Here is a 25,881-nt window from a genome sequence, read left to right on the forward strand (position 1 = left end):
AAATTAGGTGAGAGGGTCATGTTAACATCATGAATGTGATTTTAGTAGTCATCATGAAAATTCCCTCACATTTGGAAAACCTCTTGATTATTGAAAAATGTTGTATTTTACATGTTCAGCAGGGGAACTGTTAGGTTTTTGAGGCAACAAAAGGTCAGACATGCATAAAGGGAAAATATCTTTGTGCTTTCCTTGCAACTTTTGCAAATAAAGACTGTTGCTGGTGTGGAAGCAGTGCAGCAATGGACGGGTTTAGTAAGGAAGAAATAGCTACCATCACCACCACTCCTCACCCTCAAATCTGTGCCTGATGGTATGGGAATAACGGTGTGGAATAAAAGGAAGACTGAAGGACGCAACCAAAGAACACACCAGGACTGATGAGACTCCCAGATTAGTATGATGATAATGATGAACACCAGGGAGACAAGTCTCACCACCACTTACTGCCTCCAGATGACCACAGAAGTGCTGTGGGTTTCTGTGCCTTGAGTGCAGAGGCACCCGAGGCAAGTGCAGCAGAGCTGCTGTGCAGACTGCCATCCCAAAGGCTTTCCAGGAGGACACTGATACTATGCAGTCAGTTTTATATTGGCTACCAGTGCAAGAAAAGAGCAAGGGAGGCCAGGAATTAATGTTGAAGGAGAATGAGAGAATGCAAGTTAGCACACAGAAACCTGTGATGGTGATTTAATCTTCCAGTCTGATGCAGTGGATGATGAACAGGTGCTTGGTTACATTTTACAGGTTTTCCACCCCTACTGAAGGTACTCCAGCCTTCCACAGCTCTACAGGCCATGAGATTATACATAAACCATCCCCACAGTTTGACTCTAAATGCTCTGTGCAGCCTGGAATCTGCCAGAATTTTCCATACAATTCCCACCTCTTGTAAATACATGAAGCCAAATCCTGAAACTAAAAGCTATGAAAGTCACTCTCCTGTGCTTTCAGTGTTGTATGTGTGCACTGATAACAAGGAGGAAACTGCTGGGATAAAATGCAGCTGGTACATGGTATTAAAGAAGAGAAGCAACAAGTATGTGAGTAGAAACTCATAGAGTAATAGGAATTGCAAGTATGTGACTGCAGGGTTAGAATTACAAGAGCAAAAATGAGGAAGGTGGAATAGAGTGGGAGTAATTTTCCCAGAAGGCTGTGTATTTATTCATGAGGAATGATGCTGTACGAATAAATCATAACTATGTAGGAAGTTTTTATCTGCAGGATCCTTGTCTCCCTGCTTGCTGGAGTTGGAAGGTATGAGACATCAATTACATAATTAAAGATGTGACCATAATGATTATGCAAAATGGAACCAACTTGAAGTTGCAAGGCCATTATTATTGAATTGAATGTTTGACTGTAGAAGAAAACATCAACAACTGAAGGCTATTTGAAGAAAAAGAAAGGCCTATTTAAAGAAAAAGAAGTTGTTTTCATGCAGGTAGTTACTAAAATGGCATCAAAATCAAACAAGTTCAAAAATTAAAAAACCCAAAACATTAACAATTATATTAATTGCATTAATTTTAAAAGTCACCCTAACAACAAACAAAACTTGTAATGGAAACTATATTTCTACCAACTTGAATCAATTGAAACCAAAAATGTATATCAGGTGAGTATAAATTTTTATCTTAGGATAAAATTTGTTACAGGTTAATGTTTTCACAGGCACGTAACTGGTTTGGTTTTCAGAGATGGCCATTCACTTAGGGCTTTGAATCTGAATATTTGATTGGATTCATGTTGCCTAATTTAGATACCTAACAATAGGTATATTAAATTTAAATTAGTTGTCTTAGGCTGGCTCTAGAATCTGAAGAGAAATATCACCCTCAGAGAAGAAGTAATTCCTTCTGGTTTGGATGCCAGTCTTATAATGAGATAACTTGTCTTCAAAAGATTATTTTTCTTCTCCACTGCTTATAAAAGGAGCTTAAGATAACTTAGACTCAAATTGTCTACTTTCAGATGATGAAAGACATGAGATAAATCCTGTAGGTTTTGTTATCTAACATAAGGCATTCACATTTGAAAATTGTAGCCATAACAGCTACAGGCCATATCCAAACACACTGTTGCAACTGATGCTCTGTATGCTCCAAGGTTAGCTCTGGAAAAGGCTGGACCAAGCAGTGCACAGACATATTTAACCAGGGTATGGACCATGCTGGTAGTAAGCAAAGATTCAAATCCCATTTCTGGAGGGTGGTGTGCTTGAAGGACTCTGTGGCCACTGTTTTCCACAGTCTACCAAAGATCTTTCCACTTGGTTCACCTTTGTTGCAACTTCAGCTTGAATGAGTCATTTTGTCTTCAGGGTCTTCTTGAGATTTGTGTATAAACATGGGTTTCTTTGATTGTAGTATTTCCCTTTCCAGCCTCTAAATGTCTTTTTTAATTGCCTTTTTCAAATTCATAAGCTGTCCAGCTCAGACTCTGAAAGGCCTGGATGGAATTCAGAGGAAGATAAGAAACAAGGAATGTACCCACAGGATTTTTTTAACCTTCTTCCAAAAAGCTTGCTTACTCTCCTTGCTTGAGAGTGTAGAACTGTCTGGGTAGGTACCATCTCTTGCCTCCTTCCTTCTTCATCTCTTTTCTTGGCACCAGAATAAACCAGTTTCTGACAAGGTGGCTACATTATTAAGCAATAGTTGTTGGCAGGCAGATGGGAATAGCTGGTTAGACAAGAAAGGGGATGAGAATGTAGCCAGTCCCTGGAGATGTCTCTGAGAGGGATTCCTGCTTTCCTGGTACCTCTTTGCTTCTGGGCTATTGACTTGTGCTCTGCTCCCAGAATGGGGTGACAGGCAAGTGTCCTCATCCTTCTCCTGAGAGCAGCAGCAGGGCCAGGGAGAAGCTTTGGTGAAGAGGTTCATGTGGCTGTAACTGGGAAGGACAAGCACCATCCAGAAGCATGACCTTGGGATTATCTTCTGGAATGCATCCTGGTACCTTCCACTCTGCTTTCTGCTCCTTGCCTAGAAACTGGGATCTGCAACCAACTTCTGAACTTCTGACCTAATCTGTGAGCTGGAAACAGGCATGATCCCCACTGTTGGGCTTGTGATTCCAAATAGTATGATAAAATAGCAGTTTTCTGTTGGATGCAGAGAGTTGTGACTCCTACCTTGGGAATTGCCATCAATCTGGAAATTGCTGTAGTTTTCAGTTATTTTATGGAAATCTAGGAAAGATCTTTTCTCTTTCCCTGCAGCTCTGTTGAAAATGAAACCTATTCTAGAGCACTGAGCAGAAAAGACCAGTGGAAAGTAAGGCTAAAAGCTTATGGGTGTTTAGGCTACAGTGCTGGTGGTCATTTCCTTGTCCAAAATTTCACCTCTGGTTGTTGCACCACTCCCTCGATAGGGCTGATCACATCTATGGTTTCACCATTGTACTTTGTAATGACAGATTCCTTTCACCTCATTCATTAAAATCACTGTGTGTCCAAGTAGGCCATCTTTTATGCAATGTCAAAACAAACAGAATTAATTATGAGCCTTTAAATATATGCATGAGAATTGCAATCGTTTTTGAAACATGGAACTGCAACACTAAAATTATTTTGCTGAATGAGATGACTCATCATGCCTGGAAAAAAATATCCTGTGATTTCATTGTATTTTCATGTCGTTAAGAAAATATTATACTTCAAGCAGATGAAGGACTGCAAAATTTGCAGGCCCATTATTACTGGGTAATGGTAGCAAAGAGAAGTGCATTACATTTGCATACAGATACATGAGTGTGTTTTAGGAACCAATTTTTGGGGTTTTTTCCACAAAATGTATCCATTTAGAGGGCAAAGCAGAGCTCTGGTTTGTAGAAGGCAAGCCTGGACACACAGTGTCTTCAATCCACTGCTTCCATGTCTGTGTCCCCTGTTTTCTCTGCAGACTGACCTTGGACAGATCTGTCTGCTGGGTCATCCTCACATTCTGCAGTTTTTGGTGGACATTGAATGGGCACTGGCATATTCCCAAGGGGAGTGGGTGTGTTTTGTGGGGGTGTTGGCATGTTTCCAGGGGTTGCTGGCATACTTTCAGTGGGTATTGGCATATTCCCAGTGGGTACTAGCACACCCTCGGGAGGCATTGGTACACTTTCTGTGGGTGTTGGCACCCTGTCTGGAGGGGAGGCCATGCTTTTGGTGGCCTTTGACACATTCTCAGTGGGCACTGTGGTGCTTTCAGTGGGTGCTGGCATGTGTTCAGTGGGTGTTGGTGTGCTCCTGCTGGGCTGCTCACAGCAATTCCCAGCCTCTGAATGCGGGGTGAGAGGAGAGGGGGGTTCTGGCACCAGGATGGCGTTACGTGTTTGAGTGTCACTGGTCTCTGGATTGCTGCTGTTGCTTGGGAGGGACTCCTCTGCCTTGTGGGACACCCTGAAAGCTTCAGCCAGCTGCTTCAGCATCCTCTTGTCACTCTCATGCAGCTCAATGCTCGCCTGCTCAGAGGAGGGAGGGCTCGCTTCAGCATCATCTTCTTCTTCTTCTTCTTCTTCTTCTAAGATGCCATTTCCATTCACCTCTTCTGGGCACTGTGCTTGCTTTATCTTTTTGTACAGTTCATTCCTCTCTTCCTGCAGGGCACGGCAAAGGTTCTCTAGTCTCTGGATTTTCAGCACGAAGCACTCATATTCCTTGGACCTCATGGCTTTCTGTAGTCAAAGATATCAGGCAAAGGTACAAGCTCAGTTTGGGTGCACAAAATTCATTAGTGGAACTAATGGGCAATTGGGAAATAATTTGAGATCTAAGCAGCCCTCAGAGGATGCTGCCAGGTGGCTGGCTTTCATTAACTGCTCTTCAATAACTATGGTCTTTTGGACCAAAGCTTCAAGGGGAAATTCATTCCTGTAACTACAGTGTATTAACATTCTGCATACATATTCAGATCAATTTCACTCAAATATATTTGCAGGAATCCCTGCTGATGATCTGGAGAGATGGAAAAGCATAGTGGATGTCCATACAGATAAACATCCAAAAGCCCACTTGGATTTCTGGTTGGCATAGGTGTGAATTTGAAGGAAAACAAGCCACATTATATTTTTTGTTTATTTTGCTTCTGCGTTCTGCGAGAGCATCCTGAATTAGAACATTTTCTACACCCAGTGAGGAAACAAGAGATACAGAAACCCATAAAAATAGAAATAGCAATAGCACAGAGCTACAAAGCTAACCAGAAAGATCTGGTCCAAGTTCAGCATATGTTTGGAGTGAAACTTCAGGCAGCCTCTTATCTTCTTTGAATGAGTTCCAATGTGCTTATGAACTTCCTCTGCAATGCCCCTGGGACAGCACGTTTAAAAGTATGGTGAGACACAGTACTTGTTTTTGAATCTTAGCATTTGACTACACAGGAAGTTAATGAAAGGCATGATTTTAAAGTTCATTAGCTAGAACACATTAATTCACTGGGTGGATGCTCTTATGCAGAAAGAAAGTAGCATGAAGTGAACTAATGCCAATTTGCTTCAATGGGAGAGCATTAAGAATCACCCATTTTTAGAGCACTTAAAATTCAGAGTTACATAATTCAGTTTCTCATGATGTAGTGAATGCCTGCACAATCTAAAAGCCCTAACAGTTGGGATTGTCTTTTTCTCCAAAGACATCCAATTACCAAGGTAGCTTGAAAGACCCTTAGATTCAAAAAGAAATTTCCCACTGACTTCTGGTGGTTTCAGGTTATCTCATCCCCTAGTTAAAGCTTTACGTGGGGAAAAGGATGCATCTTGATGGGAAAGACGGCTCACCTCTTCAATCATGTCCAGTAATGCTCTGTTACAGTTCTCAAACCTGGATTTCCATGTAGCAGTATCCTTTTCCAATTTCTTCATTTTCTTTGTCATCTATAAAATCGGGAAGAAAAGCTGAATCACCACAGAAATTCCATGATGCAGATGATAATAGGGCAGCCCCTTTATTTTTTTGGCCCTCATAACTCTGCTACCAGCAGCAGTAGTGTCTGTGCTAATTAATAATTTATGTTAAGGGATGGACTTCATTTTAAGTAGTTGTCATATAACTTTCAGCCTCTAGTCTGTAGTCCCAGAAGTAGGACCAGTAGATTACAGCCAAATTCCAGCATACAAACTATCACAAGAACAAGAGGCAAAGAAACTGTGGAATTATTCTGTTTGTCTCTTTACAGACCACAGTGTTAGATTACTGGGAAGTTGAAGACAGGCTCCTCTGAGCCATCAATGCCAAGGAGTTCCCCCTGGATTAGTCAGCCCTCTATACTACCTCCAAAACACACCACTAGCTAAACAGCACCATTTTTCCCTTTAGTTTTCTGCAGAGAGAACTCTCTGTGAAGAGTCGTTAGAAGCTGCCTATATCAGGGCATGCAGATTTTGAGCATTGGTGGCAGAACATTGTTTATTATGAAAGCAGGTACAACATGTGAATCTGTTTGGTTTCTAACTCCCATTCATTGCAGGAAAAAAGAACCCCAGCTACAAGGAAACAGTCTCTGGGACTGTTTCCACATGGTGGAAGGGTGTTGGTGGGCTTCAGCTTTGCCTACACACTCCAGTGGAAAGATGTGTAGCCTGTGCCAAACTCTGTGTACCGGTGCCTGTCGTGTAGAAGATTCTGGGCACTCCTGGAGACATGGTCTGACAAACATGGCTCCAGACTCCCTTTTTGGTATCTCCTAGGGATCTGTACTCAAACACCACATTCGACTTTAGGTAAAATGTTTATTCTCCCAGCCATTTTCAGTTTTAGCTGAAATGGAGAGCTTTCTGCTCTCCTTTCTGCTGTTCAGCTTGCAGAAATCTAACCTCCTATCAGTCATGGCTGAGTGTGTCCCAAATTTTGTTTGAATGTTGATGAGATTATTCTTCAAAATGTGCAGAAATGGTCCCATCTCAGGTGGAATTCTTACACTTGGAAATATCAAAATCTAAAAGGAAATGATCAATTACAGGGTTCACACATGAGCTCCTACTCACTTTTTCCATCTCCTGTTTGAATGTGGCAAACACTTCATTGCTTTTGGCCAATGTTTTCTGAAATTCTTCAAACCTTTCAGAGTAGAGAGTGATCTGTATTAACAGAGAAAAAAACCAAAACTTCAGTAATTTCAGAACATCCAGGATGGTAAACTTCTGCTTTGGTAGAAGAGGGTAAAATAAGTACTGTGTTTGGACATGGAAATTAGCTTCTGTTTTGGAGATCATGAAGCACAAACATCAGGGAACAGAAACTCTATTCATCTTCTTAAGATTGCAAACTACCACGATTCTTTCAGAACAGAAAGTTAAACTGACTAAGAACAGAAAGAGCCAGGCAAGTGATTTTAAAAGGACAAGGGAATTATGGATGCCCTATTTTCCTAAATGTTGCAGCTGTGGTATCTCTGTACAGGGTTCCCAGAAGAAGAATAATTCTGTAGATATCAAGACTTCTGAAAACATTTTCCTTGGTTTGATCCCTGGCCCATCTCCATGGGCAAGGACTAACCTGACCTGGTCCAACTACTGATGCTGTGCAGGACCATTCAGTGGGATTAACTCAACGTGAGAGCCAGCATGATCAGAGCTGTGCCTGAGCTCTAAGCAACATGCAGACATCCCTGAACCCCAGCTGCAACTGGAGGGTTTAAGCCCTGACAGAGGAGCTCTGTACTGCCTGTCTGCCCCGCTGTTCACCAGCCTTGTGGATTACTCCTCCAGCCAGGCTGGGACCTGGGTCCTACCCTGGCTATGCTGCTTCTGATATCCAAGTGAGCTCGGGGAGAGGCATATTACGATGCAGTCATGGTTTTCCCCTCTTTCCTCTTTCCATCTGGTGGTGCGGGCTGTGGCCAGGAGCTGCACAGGCAGTGCTTGATGTGCTTTGCTGGACTCCCCCGTTGAAGAGGAGTGTCACTGCTCACTTTCTGTGTTATCTGGCATGTGAACAAAGCCCATCCTTCACTTTCACACCACTGTGATTCTGCACTGGGTTCCTTCAAGATGCATCCTTGCGTCACAGCTTGAGCAAGAGAGAGAGGGCACCTTGTCAGCTCTGTTTTGGAGCCTGCATGTGGACTGCAGCTGTGGGCAAGGACAACAAAGACAGAGAAAGCCATCCCCAGCCAGCCTCTTCTGCCAGTTTCACTTCACTTCATGAAGCAGAGCAGAAGAAAGGTCTGTTGCAATGTGCCAGCATTTCAGACTACCAGGGCTCCATATTTTGCCAACAGTTTATACCTGGCAACCATATGGAATTTAATCTGTGGCTGTATTTTTTCATTATTACAATTTTTTTATATCTAAAATAATCAGGTGGTTTTGAGGGAACAAATGTTCTAAAGATCTGAGGTTAGTTCTGTAAGATTTTCTTGGTTTTGGCTTTTTCTGGTTGGTTTGGTTTGGTTTCTTTTGGTGGGGTTTTTTTGTTTGCTTTGTTTGGTGTGGTTTTTTCCTTTGGAAAAAGGAGACCAACTCCAGCTCATTCCTTTCCTTCAGGTGCTGAAAATCGCCAGCAGTGTTTAGGTGATCAGACATTTCATCTGTCCAGCCTGGCAGCTCTTAGGAAAAGTGATGGTGTCACATGTGGTGGCTGAGGCAGGGTGGGTGCAGTGCACTGGGAGGCTCGAGAGCAGCCTGAGCATCTCAAAGCCAGGTGAGGAAGCAGGGGTGTGAGTCAGAGAACTGGGGCTCCTAGCCCAGATCTGTTTCAAAAAAGCTCACCTCAATTCTGTTTCTGCTTTCCCTTCCAATTTTTGCATATTGTTTAATTTGGTCAAAAACCTTTCACATTTGGACAGGGCAAGCTCTGACCTCAGCTGGGGCCCTAGGCAGCACCACAGCATCAAGAATAACTTCTGCAATTTAAAACTGAATAATCAATGAATGTTTTCAAGGTAGCTGGGAGCAGGCTGTGGGAGGTGTCACTCACTCAGAGCATGCACTTGTGCTCTGAGCTCAGGGAGACAAGGACCCCCTTGCTGCATCTAGCACCCTGACTGTGGGCAGGGAGCATGGAGGCATCGCTGCTGAGAGTGCCAGACCTTGGGAAGTGCAGTCATCTCAGCATTGCCGTGCTGAGAGGTGCTACAATGGGAACACCCCTTTGTCCTTGTTATGTTCTTCTTGGTTGCCATGGCCTAGTGGTTGCACTGTACCAGCTACCAAAACTTAAAGGTCTTGGCTGCCTTCTACTTTTTGTTTCAATGCATGAAGCTAAAACAGTCTGCCTAAGCATCATGCCTGGTGAGAGCATGCAGCATCCTGAGAAACACCACCACAGTTTAGGTGTACTCCCTCAGCTGGTGCCAGATCCCTGTCACCATTTTGAGCATCAGATTTGGCTGTCTCAGGCATGTTGTGCCACCCAGAGACAAGCTGGCATGAACATGATGTCCCCAGTTCCTTCCAGCTCAAGGAAGCAGTGGGTGTTCACCACCTCCTCTGAAATGGAGTGATACCTCACTGTGAGGGTTATATTATGGCTTCTCCCTATCTCACTGATCAATGTCTTATCATTTCCATGCAGCCATTTCTCTATTAATCATAGAATCACAGAAAGACCTGGGGTGAAAGGGACCTTAAATACCATCCCTACCATAGGGAGGGACACCTTCTAGTAGATCAGGTTGCTCAAAGTCCCATCCAACCTGGCCTGGAACACTTCCAGGGATGGGGCATAATATCTGTTTATTGCTTTAATTTGTTTGCATCAAGGAGCTCTTTATGCTCTTTCTGTTCTGCACTTGCACGACAACTTGCATGGTGGCATCTGGCCCATGACCATACTGGAAATAATAAAAATAACAAAAAATAATACTAATAATGTTATTATTCTCAGTAATTCCAAATGGAGGCTGATACGTGTCAGAGCTCTCACACTTGAGCAGCATATTTAACTGCATATTTCATTTCAGGGAGTGAATCAACTAATTTTTGTGTGCACAAGTCTGCAAGGGGCACACGTATTCTCAGTGCCTTTACAGACTGGATTGTTCTAAAAACAATTTTTCTGTTTCAAAAGCATGCTTAATATATTCTAGCTTTTATCAATACCTCCAGTTTCATTAGAATGGCTACACAGGTCTGCCTACATGCTTTTTTTTTCCTTCTGGTTGAATAAAAAAGTTTAATTAAACCACTCTGAGAAATTTGGGGGCAGGTTTGCAGTCAGGACAGACTCAGTTGGAGACCTTTGAGGTTTGATTGCAGAACATGTTAAAGTATTGTCAACAGCAGTTTATATGATGTTCTTCAGTGTGCCAACAGCATACCTCAGACTTTGAAAAAAACACCTGAAAAACTAAACCCCTTTTAGCATGTTTCCAGGTTATCAGTTTAACACTGGCATTTCTTGACTGCTCATCAGGTAGCAATTAGACTATCTGCAAGGGAAAAGCTGGAACAACTTGCCTGTATGATTAACTGTGAGCAAGGGCTAGGATGGTGAGGAGATTCCTGATGGGTGAGGAGATTGGCAGCTGCAACAGGGCTGACAGACTGACCCCACCCCCTTCAAGGTTCAGCTAGGGGGGAATCTTTCTCACAGACAGGTTAAAGAAGATAAATCTACGTGTCTGTTTCTTAAATCTAGAAAAATATACTCTCTCTTTTTGGTGTGAAAGTCCAGCATGACATCTAGTGTTCTCACTCATCGATTCAAGATCTCAGTTGACTATTCAAGGTTGATTATTGCATTGCTCCCAAAGCCTAAAATATCCTGCCTATCTCTTTCTTTTACTGCCTTTCACTCCACCTTCACTCCTGGTGTGATTTTGGTGAGTAATTTTATTTTATTGAAAATTTCAAATTTCAAATAAAATTTTATTTTATTGAAAATTTCAATTAAGCACTGAAATCCTGGAGACCCATTTCTATAAGCCCATAGTAGACAGAATTACTGTCAAGGAAAATTCTGCCTTTGCCCCCCAGCACAAAAAACATGGACACAGCAGCTCCACATTGGTAAACATGTTTCCTGATATGTGTGAACTCCAGTGCTTTGCTGCATTAGAAACCTGCCCAAAGAGTAGTTATGGTGAATAATGAAGGCACACACATTGTTCTGTGGTTGAGTACTGGAAACACCCATAAATCATAGCACTATAGAATGATTAGGGTTGGAAGGGACCTTTAACGATCACATAGTCCAATCCTCCTGCCTTAGGAAGGGACACTTTCCACTGACCAGGTTGCTTCAAGCCGCTCCAGCCTGGCCTTGAACACTGCCAGGGATGGAGGATCCATAGCTTCTCTGGGAAACCTTTTCCAATGTCTCACCATCTTCACAGCAAAGAATTTCTTCCTCATATCTAATATAAATCTCTACTCTTTCACTTTAAAACTGTTAACCCTTGTCTTATCACATGCCCTGGCAAAAAAACCTCTCTCCTTTAGACACATCTTTTTTAAATACCAAAAATTTTCAACAGGGTCTCCCTTGGGCCTTCTCTTCTCTTCTCTTCTTTAACCCACATGTTAGGGTATGACTTGCAGTATGGGCATTACCTTACAGTTGGCTTGAAAATAACCTGCTTCCTCTGTAATAGTCTAGGAGATGTAGAATGAGGCTAGAAGGAATACACAGAAAGTAGTTTGGATACTTTACCTGGAATGTGTCTCATGGGTTAAAAACTGGGAAACAAAGGCACACCATGCAATCACCTCTCCTACGTCACCTGTGCCTGTAGGACAGTCTCTTGCTCCTTTAACATTTTGGCCTGGAGCTTCCATTCTGCAGCTTGGTTCAGGAGCTGTGTTTGGGGCAACAGAGAGAAAATGGTTAGGTTTCCCAGTTTATCAGCTGGAATCCTCCAGCTACTCATGCTACTATGATAGGGAGTGGTCTAACTTACAGGTGAATGCAGTTAGAGCAGTTAGGCAAGACAGACTATTTAGTGTTATCCTGAGACATGGGACAGGCTGTTTGTATTCCAAAGGCATATTTACATAGGAGTTCAAAACCTGCTTGGAATTAAGTGTGCAGTACAGTGGACTATAAAAAGTATGGTATTTAACCATACCTTCACCATACTTCTAGAGAATGGTTATGATACATTCTGGCACATTCACTTCAGCACAGCTCCAGCCAAATTCCTGCTCTCCAGTGAATGGCAAACCCATCTGTGTTAATGATCAGGACTTAGCATACAGGTATGGTCACAGTCAGACCTGCCTCAAAAAATCTGGGAGTTTTCAGAAAGTGGGTGCGTAGTAAATGTCATACATTTACTGCTGTCTGTTAACTTTGGGCTCTATTTGCATTGACAAGTGGAGAATTTCAGTTCACGGTGATAAATGTTTCAGGTTAAGTAGGCAGCCCAGGAAGAGCTTGACTGCAGTTTCTTTCCTGGCTGCTCCTGGGAAGGTGTGATTCCCTACTCCAATGTGTTTGGCAAAATCACATTCTGAAGTGCAGGCTGCAGATAGAGCATGTGGAGGATCGGTCGAGGCTGAATGAATTGTAGGAATGAGGTGTGCAGTGACCTTTCCTAGCTACAGTTCTGAGTCAGCACTTCCAAAGTACACACTAGTATTTTAGCAATTGGTTTAATCTGGAAGCAGGAAACATTTACCAAAGTGTTAAAGAAATGTCCCTGTCATCTACCAAACCTTTATAAAGTTCTTTACTGGTCAATTAAAATATATTTTAGGAAAAATATGCTGATGACAGCTTGAGAAAAGAGACATAAAGAACTTATTTTACCAAAGGATTTTGTTCTGTTGGATTAAATTGTACTGTAAATTGTATTTAAAATAGCACAGCTGGGCTCTGAAAATATATTGAAAATTAAAAGGACTTTGTATGTCAGCGGATCTCACTTATACTGGAAGTGAATGGTGAGTAGAAGCACATGCAGAAAATGTCTTTGGTCCCCAGTAAAATCTTTTATTCTAGCCATTTTATTGGAAATAACACATGTAAACTATGCAAATACCACGTGGTGAAAGAGCTGAGGATGAACCCTAAAATGCTGACTACCTCCAGCTGCTTGTGGCACAGAGACTATCTGAATTAGACTTGTTGCATATATAAACATATATATATATTAGCCCTTGAAAAATATTTCTTCCATCAATTCAGCCTTCTGATTTGGACCCACTGAATTTTTACCATCTAAAATTTCCTAGACAAGAATGTTTTACAGCTCAATTATGAAGAAATGCTGTGTTGTATTTTTTTTATACCTGCCTCTTAATATTTATTTTGAGAATTTAATTTGATGTTTGGTTCCATGGAGATAAATCAAGTTCTTGAATTCAGATCTTGTTGAATAAAATTTCAAATAGGTTGTGCCATAGCCAGTAAAAAGAGATGGTATGATTTAAATGAGCCTCAGTTCATGCATTTATTTTTTTGGAAGAGGGTATGCTTTACACACGCACAAAGAAAAAAATCTATTTTTTTTTTAAAGTTTGGATGAAATCTTGATTTTTAAGTTTCACCTTTCATTGATATCTACTTTTTTTTAAGTGTTTTTTAGAATTTATAGGGTTTGAATGATTTAATGAAAAGTGCTTTGAAAACTTTCAGAGCTACCCAGTCTCTAGGCCAGTCATTACTTCCAAGAACAGGGCTTTTATCTGTATTGCTTTAATCTCAGCTAGGTTTACCTCCACACCCAGTGTGACTGGAATAATGAAAAGGTCACACCTCCTGTGCCATGTCTTTGGCCACAGCACAACAGATGGACAGAGAAGGCAAAGAAAAGTTGCTTCATTTGACTCATAAGGCCTCTCTCTTATTCACCCACATAGCTTCTGCAGTCAGTAAAAATCCAAGAGTTAATAAGCTCTTCTGTAATGGAAGGAAGCCACAGAGAAGTTTGCTCAAATTAGCACATGTTCTTATGCAGCCTGGGGTCATCTGCAAACACCAAGCTGGGAGAAAATGGATCAGAACTGATACATTTATTAATAGACTATGAAGTGGTAACAAGGAGGCTGAAGTATTAAGAAATGAATAAATATTGCATGTGGTGTTTACAGAGCAGCACTTCAGTGAAGCATGGTGATGCTACACTCTATTATTAGTGCTAGGATAGCTGCTGGAGGCCCAGACAGTCACAGGGGCTGGCTTAGTGAAAATTAAGCTTCCCTTTTTGCTGTCAGACTCTGTACATTTCAATTATGTAGAAATCTGATCAATACCTTGCAGTCATATACTTGAAAGCCACAGGTGCTATAAACTGCAATTAATTGCACATCAAAGTTTGTATTGCAAGTGCTAAAAATGTATGGTATGGAGAGGAAGTCCAAGTAGCGATGACCAGTTGCAGGATAATAGTCAAATTGTATCCTTAGGTCAAGTTGTCCCTTTGTGGAAGCCACACGTTATGAACCACTGCTGCTTAAATAGGGAATTTTTAATTTGCTGCATGTGTAGGCTGAATTGTGCAAGCAATGAGATGACCTCCTATTGAGATGCACAGACGCTGCAGGAGGGGACATCTCTCCCTTGTCTGAGGTAAAGAAGTTTTGTACAGGGGAAAAGATTCCTACATGGAAGAAATGCATGGGAAGGCATCAAAGTGAGCCTTCAAAGAGTAATCAAATTGATAAAAGAATACAATAATTTTCATTTAAGAACATTTGCAAAATCCTGCAGCAAAGGTCATGCACAGGGATGAGAAAATTCTGTGGAGAGAAAGATTCTGAAAGCTGTTCTAACTTTGCACATTGCTGAGCTGGAGAGTGTTACAGCTAAGTGAGAGAACTCCATCAAAAGCAGCTTGATTTCATACATACATGTATATACATGACTCCCACAGACTCTAGCACAATAGCTGGGTGGGTGGGACTAAGAGCACATCAATAGGATGGAGTGGGAGCCAAGTGTAGGCCAGCTCTCTGGGTGCTGGGCTACCTGTGACGAATCATGACATGCTTAATTATGCCTTAACTCATTGCATGGCTTTTGGCCTTAAGTGCTGCAGCTAAATTTACCTTGCTTGGAGGTGATGTTACCCATACATCACTAGCCTACCTCAAGGACAGGATTTTTAAGCATTAATTTGGACCATGGGAAAAATATTCTTTGTACACTGTGCATACCATTATACACCCACTGTGTAAAGGTTTTGTAGCTTTGTTTTCAAACCTGTTATTTCATAGGTGCTACTCATACATACAGCAAAGCCAAGAAACAAAAACTTCCACTCCCAGTTGCAGACAGTGATGACTTTCACTGCTTTAAAAGAAATGAAAATACCAAAACTGTGCATACTAGTTCTGGATAATACACACAAAGAAGTTTTCACTAAAACAGGGACAGTCACAGGTGACAAGCAGCCCCAAAAGTCATGTTCTGAGAGGTGCAGCAAGAAAGGTTATTGACACAAGGCTGTATATGCCAGTTTTCCACAGAGTTATTGCTTGTTCATTTACATCTTCTGTTTTGAGGGTTTTTCCCCCCAAGAACCTGAAATCTGGTACTCAGTAGAAGAACACCCAGTGACAGCAGTAAAGTAAGCCCATATTTGCTTTGCCATTGTAAGTGATTCCTTGGACACATTTACTGGAGTTTAAACCTGCCAAGAATCAATGGTAAATGGAATGAAATTTTGGGGTTTGGCTTTATGTAGCTTTCAGAGTGAAAGGGAATAAGTAAGCTGGGCTACAAATTGTCATGTAGTGATATGCAGGTCTGCAGAGAGAAGCCCCAGCTCCTTTTCACCCTCACTGTTTAGCTGGGAGTAAAGCTGAGCAGGAGTGGGTGTACCAGCTACAAGATCAGTGCAGAGAAAGGATAAATGCTCTTGTCGGCAATTTTTGGTAAGAGATATATGCTGTGTTTCCCTTGTTCTCTGACCACAGGGCTTAGAGCCCCACATTTTCATCCATATTTTAAGATACCCGTTAGCCAGGCTTGTGCTAATATATCCTTTTCCAAATATGGGAAAGGGATAAATGTCCTCTCTTTAGAGCTCTCTCATGCTGCTCCTGAGTTAGCTGGAGGACTGGTGAAAACTAAAGCTTTCTTGCAGCTAATGAGAGCCTGTCAGTCCCTCTGAGAACTGCTGCCTCCACTGAGAAGAGGGACAATGTGCCAGCATTGAACTCCCATCCTTTGGAGATGTGATGATTGCTGTGAAAATACCAGGCAGTCTGAGAAAATTAATTTTAGTCTGATTGAGTCACAAAATGTGTGAGACTACAGATGGAGGAGTGTCCTCCCCCCATCCCAGCTGTGCCTGAGGGGGATATCCCTCCTAGACCTGCTTTTTCCTGTCCCACTGCTAGAGATGTCCCTTCCTCCAGAAAGGGAGGAAGAGCTGACAAAGCTGCTAAATGGACCCAGATCCTGCCTGCCTGAAAGAAGCACTGGCAAACCAATATAGGGAGGTAAACAGAGAAGGGGAGGCTTTGTCAGAGCAAGTGGCTCCTGTGGACTCCTCCACTGGCAAAACTGGACCCATGGCAGGATGCCTGGCTAGGCTTTGAACCTGTGGGAATAGCAGCCTTCAGCCATTTCACTTCAATATCCTGTTCTTGTTCTCCTCTCTTATGGTTTAGATGTGTGCATTTATCACATGGAGAGATGGAGTATTGAATACCAGAGACAACTGAAAACTAGTGGCATCATCTGACCCAAGTGCACAGTAACAGTGAGTTAGCTGGAGCAGCCTGTGCTCTAACCTACTGCTCTGCAGTGTGCTTCTAAAACTGTAAATGCCAATGAAAGCAGCCTTTCAGAGGCTGTTCCTTTGCACTGAGCATTGATGGTAGCTATAAAAACTTCTCTGCTACTGTACCCCAGATTGCACCTGAAGAACCAATATATTAGTGAAATGGCATGCAGGGCTTGTTTTGGCCTAAAGTTAGATAAAAGACAGATGAATTAGAAGGATAGGTACATATTCCTTTTCTTTCTGATGTCGCTCCTCAGCTTCCTTCATCATTTCCTGAGACTGTTCCAACTTGGCATCCACCAGCTTCTGTTGAAGTTCTCTGTGCTTAAATATTTTATCAAGGTGCTGTAAAAAAATAAATTCTGCTGAATGTGCAGGTTTAATTATCTCCATAGACCTTCGTGCTCATGCATGTACAGCTATTTACTGGAACACTTATAAGGCAAAAACATTGCAAAACAAGAAGACACCCAATCTATTGCAATTACTAAAATATTACAGCTCTGATAAGAACAAACTGTGCCAGAATTAGCATGGGAAGGGAAACCAGTGTACATTATCAATTTTGATTTATTGTAGGAAAAGATGTGCCTAAATCTCTGTCAGTTCTGTGGTCTACATATGACCACAGAACATCAGTATAATCTAATACATCAGTATAATCTGACTGAAGATCAAATAACTGCTCATCAACAATAAATATTCTGGGGACACACCTTTTCTTAGCTTTTAAATGGACAGTGGATCTAAGGTGTAGTGGCCAAAGGTGTAAAGACACATTGCACCTGCAGTACTTGAGGGCACAGCCCATGACATCCTCTGTGTAAATACAAGCCCAGTACATCCCTTTTGGTCTGGCCACACCTGCACAACGTGGGCTTGGAGGGCATTGGTAAAAGTACATGAGTGGGGATAGGGGGATCAGACCAAACAAGCCAGAGGCCTTCTCTTGCCTGTAAAATGTCTGCCTCCATGGTGACCTTCAGAAGATGAAGGCTGCTGATAGCCTTCTTCACTCTTAATTCACTTAGATAAAAATCATAGGAGTAATTATTCTGAGTGCACCCCTTCTGGTTTACATTTTCTTCTCATAGACACCGCAAGACAGGAGTGTACATTTCCTTCATCCTGCATGAGACTTCATACATGATTCAACAGATTTGGAAAAGCAGGTATTGTATCAGTCATTCCAGGTTGTAAAGACAGATTACTTATGTTTTATTCAGTATGATAATGTTGTCTGATTGCACTGAGGCTCGCGGTAAATGTATTTAGAAATTATAAAAAGAGCCATTGTGATATTTGTTAGTGTTTGTCATAAAATACAAGAAATGGTAGTTTGTGATTTTACTGGAGGATTTTTTTTTGTGTGTCAAAATTTTCTGGCCAATTCCAATGTTTACAAAAAGAATAATTTCCCATCTATGTATTATCTGCTAGATCTTAGTGAGCATTGTGCCTGCAAAAAAAGAGAACCTATTTCAGTTCAAAGGGTCTCCTTTATCTGTCATCCTAATTTTCTGCTTTTGGAGAAGGGTTAAATAGTTTGCATCAGAGCCCTTCCCAGCAACCTGCTTCTGGAGGGAACAAAGTACATTTGTTACCTGCAGAACAGGCTGTCCAAAGAAATGGGAGCTGGGATGTGTTCAGTGGGAGCTTAGTGGGAAGGAGGAAGTGGATGCTGGAGGAGGTCCCTGGGGATTTGGGGGAGCTGTGATGGAGCTGGGGCATCTTAGCAGGCAGCTGGCACATCTTGCTGCTTGCTGCTCTCCCCACAGCGGCAAGGCTGCCATGGCTGCCATGGGCAAGGTGCTGTCCTACACAACTTCATGCCTGCAGAGACTGGAGGGCTTGCTGCAGGCACAGTCCTGCTCAGAGGGCAAAGCATGGTCGGGGCTACCCTTGTTACCTCTGTGAGAAACCCAAATGACGGCCAGGTCGCTGGCAGTGCTTCCTGCTTTCCCTGGGACAGCCGGGTTTGCTGCCTGTCCCAGCCAGCAGCCCGGGCATTGCTCACCTCTTCCCGCAGCTCATACTGGTCAATGATGCTCTTCAGTTTCTCTGCCAGCTCTGTGTTCTCCTGGCAGAGCTTCATGTTCCTCTCACTTTGCTGCTCGATCTGAGCCTGGATTTCACTCAGTGTGCCCTGGAAGTGATTAGTTATTTCTTTCCTCTTCTCATCTTCCTCCCGTGCCCGCTGGATTGTTTCCTCCTGTTGTTAAATGGGAGAGAACACAGTAAGTGAGAGGCATAATAAGCAGTTCCAGAAAAATACTGTTTCAGAGTAGCATCAGGCTTCCCTTTGAAGAATTATACGTGTTTGCATTCCTCTTTGGAGATTTCCTGCTTTCATCTGCTCCAGCATTAGGCAGGATTCTAAATTTACAGAGCAAATTACACAGTGGCCTTGAAAAAATTAGGGAACTAAGAATTTGCATTTATAAAGATGGATGTAGAGCAGAGCTTCAGATCAAAGCAAGCCTGAAAGAGAGGACATACATGCATGTCTTGATTCATGATACTGCATTACAGCTTTTGCTATGGAAGAAGATATTTAGTGGAAGCAGTCAAAAGCCCTTTTATCAAAATTCTCATTCACTGAATTAAAAAATCACCCTTTAAAATGCTTCCTTTTAACAAGGAATCTTCATATCAAATTCATGGCCTTTGGGATTTAAATTTTTAAGAGAAATCCATCACTTGCTGAAGAATGCCTTCCAATTCCTCAATTTTCCTTCCCTAGGTTTTTAACTGACATGAATATTTGCAGTAATTTACTAGCTAGTGGTATTAGGGAAAGCTTGTGACCTGTTTCCTACAGAATCAAAGCAGACATTCAGATTTATTTTTCCCCCTATAATTGAAGTTCGGGTTTAGATTTGTTTATATAAAAGACAATGCAGAAAAGATCTGGATTCATTGCTTTGGATCCAGAAATACAGACTATTTTTATTCCCTACTCATTTTCTTCCAGGACAGTCTGCCTTGCTGGGGAATGCAATCCTGACATAGAGTGGCTAGGATCATATCTGCTGTAGTTACAAATCATGCCAGGACCACGTTAAGAACTCACTCCACAGCACGCAAATGGCACACTCTAATAAGGTTTCAACTAGCATAGTAATTTGCATAAAAATCTCTGATAACACTGCATATGGATATTTTCTATAAATACATTTGAATAAAGCCTTAGCTGACTCTAATAAGGTATAATTTGTATAATGAATGTGACATAGCAGGTGTTGATTCAGGCCTTGCTCATAAAGTAAGGTGAATACCAAATGACCCAATTTCTGCTTAGCATGCACAACACAAGCCTGAACTAGGACAGCTGCTGTTCAAGGTAGGGCATGTTTGTCCTTTTGCTGTCCGGGGTACGATAGAGATGACAACGCCTTGGATGATGGGAGGGAAGCAGTGGAGACATTAATAATATCCTAGTGCACAGAAACCACCATGAAGCCCTGCTGTGCTCTGCAGTTCACACAAGAACCTGTGTGTGTACTCATAAACAGAGTAATACAAAGTGTGAACCCAGAAGGACTTTCCCTCCTAAGAGGAAGGAAGAAAATGTGGAGCAGGGAAAATGATGTGGGGGTTGAATCCTGGTTCATGGAAACTGGATGCATGCAAAATTTGCTGCAAGATGAAAGAGAAGCTTCCCAATTTTTTTCTCAGTTGGTGAGAGTAATTTTGAAATATTTGGCTTGACCAGCAATTGAGCTATTTGTAGGTACCTTTTGTTTAAATCTTTTTAGCAGAAGAATGCTCTTCCAAAGTTCAAAATGCTGCACAGAAAGTATTTTAAATCTACTGCTTTAGCATTCCCAAACGGAAATATTTAACTTTCCAAAAGGGCATGTTTACAAACAATGTCACCCTTTTTGTTTTCGTTTGAAACTTTTCCAAATTTAACCTGGTTTCCTAGGTAGTTTTGGTCAAGTCAGAACTCCATTCTACATCAAATACACTGTTTAAAAAACTCCCCATGCCTCTTAGTTCTCCACTACACAGCTGCAGCCCTGAGCAGGCAGAAGAGAGAGCAGGTGCTTCACTTCCAAAAGTCAGAGTGAGAATTTGAACTTGCATGTCTGAAGTCCTATTTCTATGCCTTCAAAACACCCTTCCTCAAAAATATTTTATTGTTTCAGTAGACCAAGTAGCGTTATAATGGCCCTGCTGTGATTTAAAGCTTTCTAGAGTAATAAGTCCACATGAATATAAAACAAAAAAGGTGGATTGTGCATGTCTTACCAAACAGTTCTGCTACAGTGTGAAATGAGACTTCCTGAGACTACCAATCATACAAATGTAAAAAAACCAACCCTCTGTATATATGTTACTCAGAAGATCTTATTTTCTGCTCTTCTGAGGTAGAAAAATTATTCAATACAGAGCACAGAGACAATACAAAGATTCATGGTTAAAGACACAGAGCCAGCAAGCATTTATTTGCAGGACACAGCACATCTCTGTATCTCTTCTGCTTTGGAGAAAAATATACTTGAGAAGGATATTTGCTTGGGGATAGGGGCTGGTATGTGTCCTGGGCAGCTCCTCAGAGGCCTTCATTTGTTAAATCCTTGAGATCCCAGTCACAGATTAAGGGTGGACGTGGGAGAGGAGAGCTGATGAGCAGAAGGACAATGGTGTGACTACAGCACTGTGCAGAGGCCAGCCCATGAGCAATTGCTCTCTCTTCTCTGCTCTTTCTGAATCTTTGCACTCCATATTTACCCCTTCAAACATATGTTCTTGTGTCCTAGTGCAATACTGCTTTTGCTCTCATGTTTTGCTGCCAAGAATGTAAGAATGCATTGAGTAAAACCTCGTTAAAATCAAGACAGGATATTTTGCAGTTTGGGATTTAGCACAGGAATGTGAGATCATTTGCAAATAGAAGTGTGTGATTGATACTGGAGCTGTTCTTGTGCCTCTCTGGAGCAGTTCCAGAAGACTATCAGTCTGCTGAAGCCATATCAGCCAAGATGATATGAACATGGAATCCTTTTTTTCAATGAACCATGCTCTTCGTTCCCAGGCACCATGGTCTGAGCCAGTTTGGAGCTGAGCCCATAACTGAAGCTGTTGACTTTTGTGACATTTGTATGAAAGTCATTGCTTAATGCCTGGTGGCAGAAAGGACGAGGGACCTGAGATGTTCATGTCATTACAAGATGCTAAATAGCTACTAAACTGTCAGATAATTGGCAGAACACTAACTCCATGCAGAGAAATGAGTTGCTGCTTCTCTTAGCAGAGCTCTTCTCTATTGCATTCTGCTATTTCATGAACCTTTATTCTGCTTTTCTTGGAGGGAGAATTAAACATCTGTGTAACTGCAAGGAAATAATCAGAAAAGCTGGACTGTGTGTAAGTGAGAATTTGAGGCTGGTATCCAATCCTAACCAGAAATTTTTCTTCTCTGACCTGCCCTGTGGATTTTCAATGCAGCTCTGCATTGCATATTCATCACCACTTGGCTGCACGGATCTGCAGTTAATGGGAATTCCACACACCAGATGAGTGAAGATGACATTTACATGACGTGATGTGCATATAATGTACCACATGGTAAGTCAGAGGGGGTTTCTGATCTGGGCAGGCCAGGTTTCTCCTTTGCTATTGAAATGACACAATCTCCTAGTTTCTGTTTTCCATGTTTTGGAACATAATCAGAAGTGCTAATCCAAAGCACTAAAAAACTACAAATCAGCTTCTCTGTCCTGCCAAAACCAAAATAAAAACACTTAAGCATGAGATTTTAAAAATAATAATATTTGATGGACTTTCTGGGTTTGGGCCCTCTTAGTACAGTCATAAGTGAAAGAAAATTGCCCTCATTTAAATAAATAGAACATGAGTTTCTGGACATTCACAGATTTCCAGGAGCTAAAGCTTAAAGGCAAATATTCCAAGAACTATGCTAAAATTCTTAGAGAGACAAAACTGGATAATCAATGCCTTTGTTTATTATTTTGATTCTCATGCGCTCTGCGAGTGAATTTTGTCTTTCTGTCTTATTTAACTTTGTTTTTTTCTACACTGTGACAGCACAGGAACCAGAGAAAAGAAAATATTCTGGGTTTCTTAAAAGGTCTCCAAATTCTTAGAAAGACATGATGAAAATTTGAGCACTTCTTCCTAATATCAGATCACGCCATGTACCTTCCCTGGCTCACCTGACATAGATACAGGATAAAAATCAGAACTGAGTCTGAAATTTATGGGTTTATTTAGAGAACCTAGTCACAAAGTAAAGCAGTCCAACAGGTGAAAAGATGTTGGAAAGAGACTTTCCTAATTATAAAGATGAAATGTATAATGAAGTATTTCTAGACAAAGAGAAAGGAAAAATCATGCTCTCTAGTAGTAAGATTATTAAGCATAAAGTAGCTGAGAAACTGTGAGGAAATTTTAAAAAATTGTTTCAAATATGTTTTCCAAATAGAATTAGTTTTTCTCTATACCCATCTTCACTGATTTGTTCCACTGATACAATTTGTTTTTAAAAATCAGTTAAGGCTATGCAAAGGACTGCACACCATATTCTTAATTCACTTTAAAACTGGCTTGTATTTCTTTTGAAAGATTTTACCCACAGGTAGCCTGGTAAATCGGTGTGGATCAATACTGAGGAATAGCTCAGGTCTAGTACAAATAACAGGCACAAATTTAATTTTCACTACCAGTTCTGCACTACTATAACTGAGCACAGAAAGCTTTGGTTCTAGCTTCCCTATCTGTTAAACAGCTTTTATCCTTCTACTAAAGCACAGTTTGAGTGTATGTGTGACTATTCCCTCTCCCAGCTGTATTCTTAGTAGCACACAATGAAAGTAAGAGCAAGACCCTGAAGGTCCACTCCTGAGCCAGTGGAAAGAATGAAAATGCATTACCATTAATAGAGGTTATATCAGGTGGAATTCTTGCTGCTGACAATTCATATGTAATTCTATACATAACTATATCCCCATAAAGAAAAGGTTTGAATAGATCAAAACAGAGGCCTTTTGTATAAAAAGACCAACACTATCACTAACATGCACTCAGAAAAAAAAAGGATGATCACAACAGAAATATTCTTTTTGAACCTACATTTTTTTCAAGGAGCATAATCAGATTATAAATTTCACATTTAAATGGTGTGATGCACCAATTGGCAGACATGGCATATGGGTCCCAGCCTTTTGACACTCCTGAAAACTTCCTCTTTGAACTGATTCTCATAATCCAAACAAGTTCCACAAATATTGTTGGTGTTCTTTCTGTCTTGACATTTGGTGTCTTGAGGCAAATGTCCTGATTGACTGACCCTCATAAATCACTTGAAAAAGCCCAAGTGCTCAAATTACATGAAAACACCCACAAGCCTTCTGTGAATCCATCCACTGGAGCAAAGCTGGTGTTCCTGTGGTTCTGTCCATGCATGTGCATTTGTATCTGCAGTCTGAGGGACCTGCTCTGTTAGCACTGCTGCTCTCATCTGCACTGAGCTCCCTGATAATGCAAGCAGGGCTTAGAGCTAGTGTGGGCAAACCCAGTGTCCAAAAGTGCTTGGATATTTCCAAATGAGAAAAACATGGGTCTTGGTGTAAATAGACCTCAAGACTAGAGCGTACAGATATATATATTGATCTGCAGATGCAATGGTCTCTTTGATTTGGTACTAGAGGGAAATGGGAAGGAGTTAACATCTTCCCCCCCCCTCCCACTGCTGGGTACTGTGATAAGGCTGCCACTCACCTTGAGGTTCTTGTTGTGCCTCTGCAGCTCTCGGCACAGGCTCTCGAGCTTGCTGCGGGCGAGGATGGCTCGGCTGTGCTCACTCTGCAGCTGGTCCTTCTCCTTGGTGATCTGGGCCTGCCTCTTCTGTAGATACTTCAACTTCTTCTGCTCGGCACGATGTTCTTCGAGCTGGGCCAAACAGGGATTGAAACAGGGATAAAGGGATGAAAATGAAACAAAGAGGGATAGGAAAGAAGAGAAAATAAGCTCTTTTGGTTTGGGGGAAGTCTTCACACTTTCTTAACCTCTTAGGAAATGTTTTGTATTAATCAGCACTAATGGGAGAGGAGAGAGGAACCTGGCGATTCCCAAGCCTGCTTACTTCAGTGGTTTTTAGTGTGCTACAGTGTGGGTGGGTGAACATAATTTTTAACACTATTGTCACACCATTTCAGATCTTCCTTCTTTGGTCTGAATTTCTTTGAAGGACATCTGTGAGGTTTTTATTTTTGTTTCAACATTTGGATCTAGAGCAGTCAGTAGTGCTCTATGTGCTGAGATTTCTCAAGATCATGAGACCATACAGTACTTGCTTATTCTATTTTACAGTTTCCTGAAAAAGAAGAAGCTTCCTAAATACCCAGGAAACTGCTGGAAAAAACAGCAAAAGAGGTACTGGAGACCAGGAATGCTCTCTGTGTGGGCTTTTTTGCTGATGGAGGAGAATTTCCTTCAGGGAAGAGTTTCCCAAAATAACATGTGGATACCTCCTCTTTCCAGGCTCCTCTTGCTCACAGGACCACATGGGATTGTCAGTTGTGTTTCTGGAAGTCCTGCCATCTGCGGGGGTGGGTCATGGTGAATCAAACCTCTTTTGGGCTCTTTGTCTCCATATAATTCCTGGAGGAAACCTAGACAGTCCCTGACCTTCCCTTGGGAGCCTGCTGTTCTGTAGGTGCATGGCTCCTGCCTTCCCTAGAAGGCTGGTAAGGAGCAAGGTGTATTTGAAGGGGGGAAAGAGGAGCAGCAACAAAATTGTCAATAGTAATCCCTGCACAGTCTGGTAATTTCTTTTGACACATGTCTATCACTGGATATTTGGAAAAAAATTCCAGTACTGTAAATTAGCACCCTAATAGTCAGGTCAAAGAGGTTCTTTCACCTCTGAAGCTTCTAATGATTTAATCTTCTGTTCCAACACACAATAACCCTCCTCACTGTATCACAGGTGTGCATACATTACAAGGTATTTCTGAAGTCCAGATGTTTTCTGATTGAAAAAGAGTAGCACATGAGCTTCAATATGCAAACCTTAATAATAACAGTTGCTGTTAAAACTACATTACCTAATAATATGGCTTGCACAAATTATTAACCCCAGTAAGACTGAGAAAGCCTGTGGACACTGGGGAATGATGTGCAGCTCAAACAAGACACTCAATAGCATCATATTTTACACTTTCATCTGCTTTCTGCACATGTTCAGTAATTTATGCTTACAGAAGAGAACTCTGTGTATTTTTAATCAAATCACAGCTAAGTG

At 41.6% G+C, this 25,881-nt stretch overlaps 1 protein-coding gene across 1 annotated transcript in view; it reads right to left on the reverse strand.

Annotated features, from left to right (window-relative positions):
• Window positions 1-1,323: 1,323 nt before the first annotated feature.
• The window catches only part of TXLNB (taxilin beta), a 34,482-nt gene continuing 9,924 nt past the window's right edge, over window positions 1,324-25,881 (reverse strand). Inside the window, exons 4-10 of the mRNA XM_085055705.1 lie at window positions 24,357-24,527; window positions 18,628-18,822; window positions 16,836-16,955; window positions 11,658-11,732; window positions 6,979-7,071; window positions 5,773-5,868; window positions 1,324-4,671 (exon numbers count right to left, since the gene is read on the reverse strand). Coding sequence (XP_084911831.1) covers window positions 3,865-4,671; window positions 5,773-5,868; window positions 6,979-7,071; window positions 11,658-11,732; window positions 16,836-16,955; window positions 18,628-18,822; window positions 24,357-24,527 — 1,557 coding nt within the window. The 3' untranslated portion in view covers window positions 1,324-3,864. The remainder of the gene's footprint in view (window positions 4,672-5,772; window positions 5,869-6,978; window positions 7,072-11,657; window positions 11,733-16,835; window positions 16,956-18,627; window positions 18,823-24,356; window positions 24,528-25,881) is intronic.

Source organism: Lichenostomus cassidix, chromosome 3 (assembly GCF_008360975.1).
Source record: "Lichenostomus cassidix isolate B80296 chromosome 3, HeHo_3.0, whole genome shotgun sequence".
Taxonomy (NCBI): Eukaryota; Metazoa; Chordata; class Aves; order Passeriformes; family Meliphagidae; genus Lichenostomus; species Lichenostomus cassidix.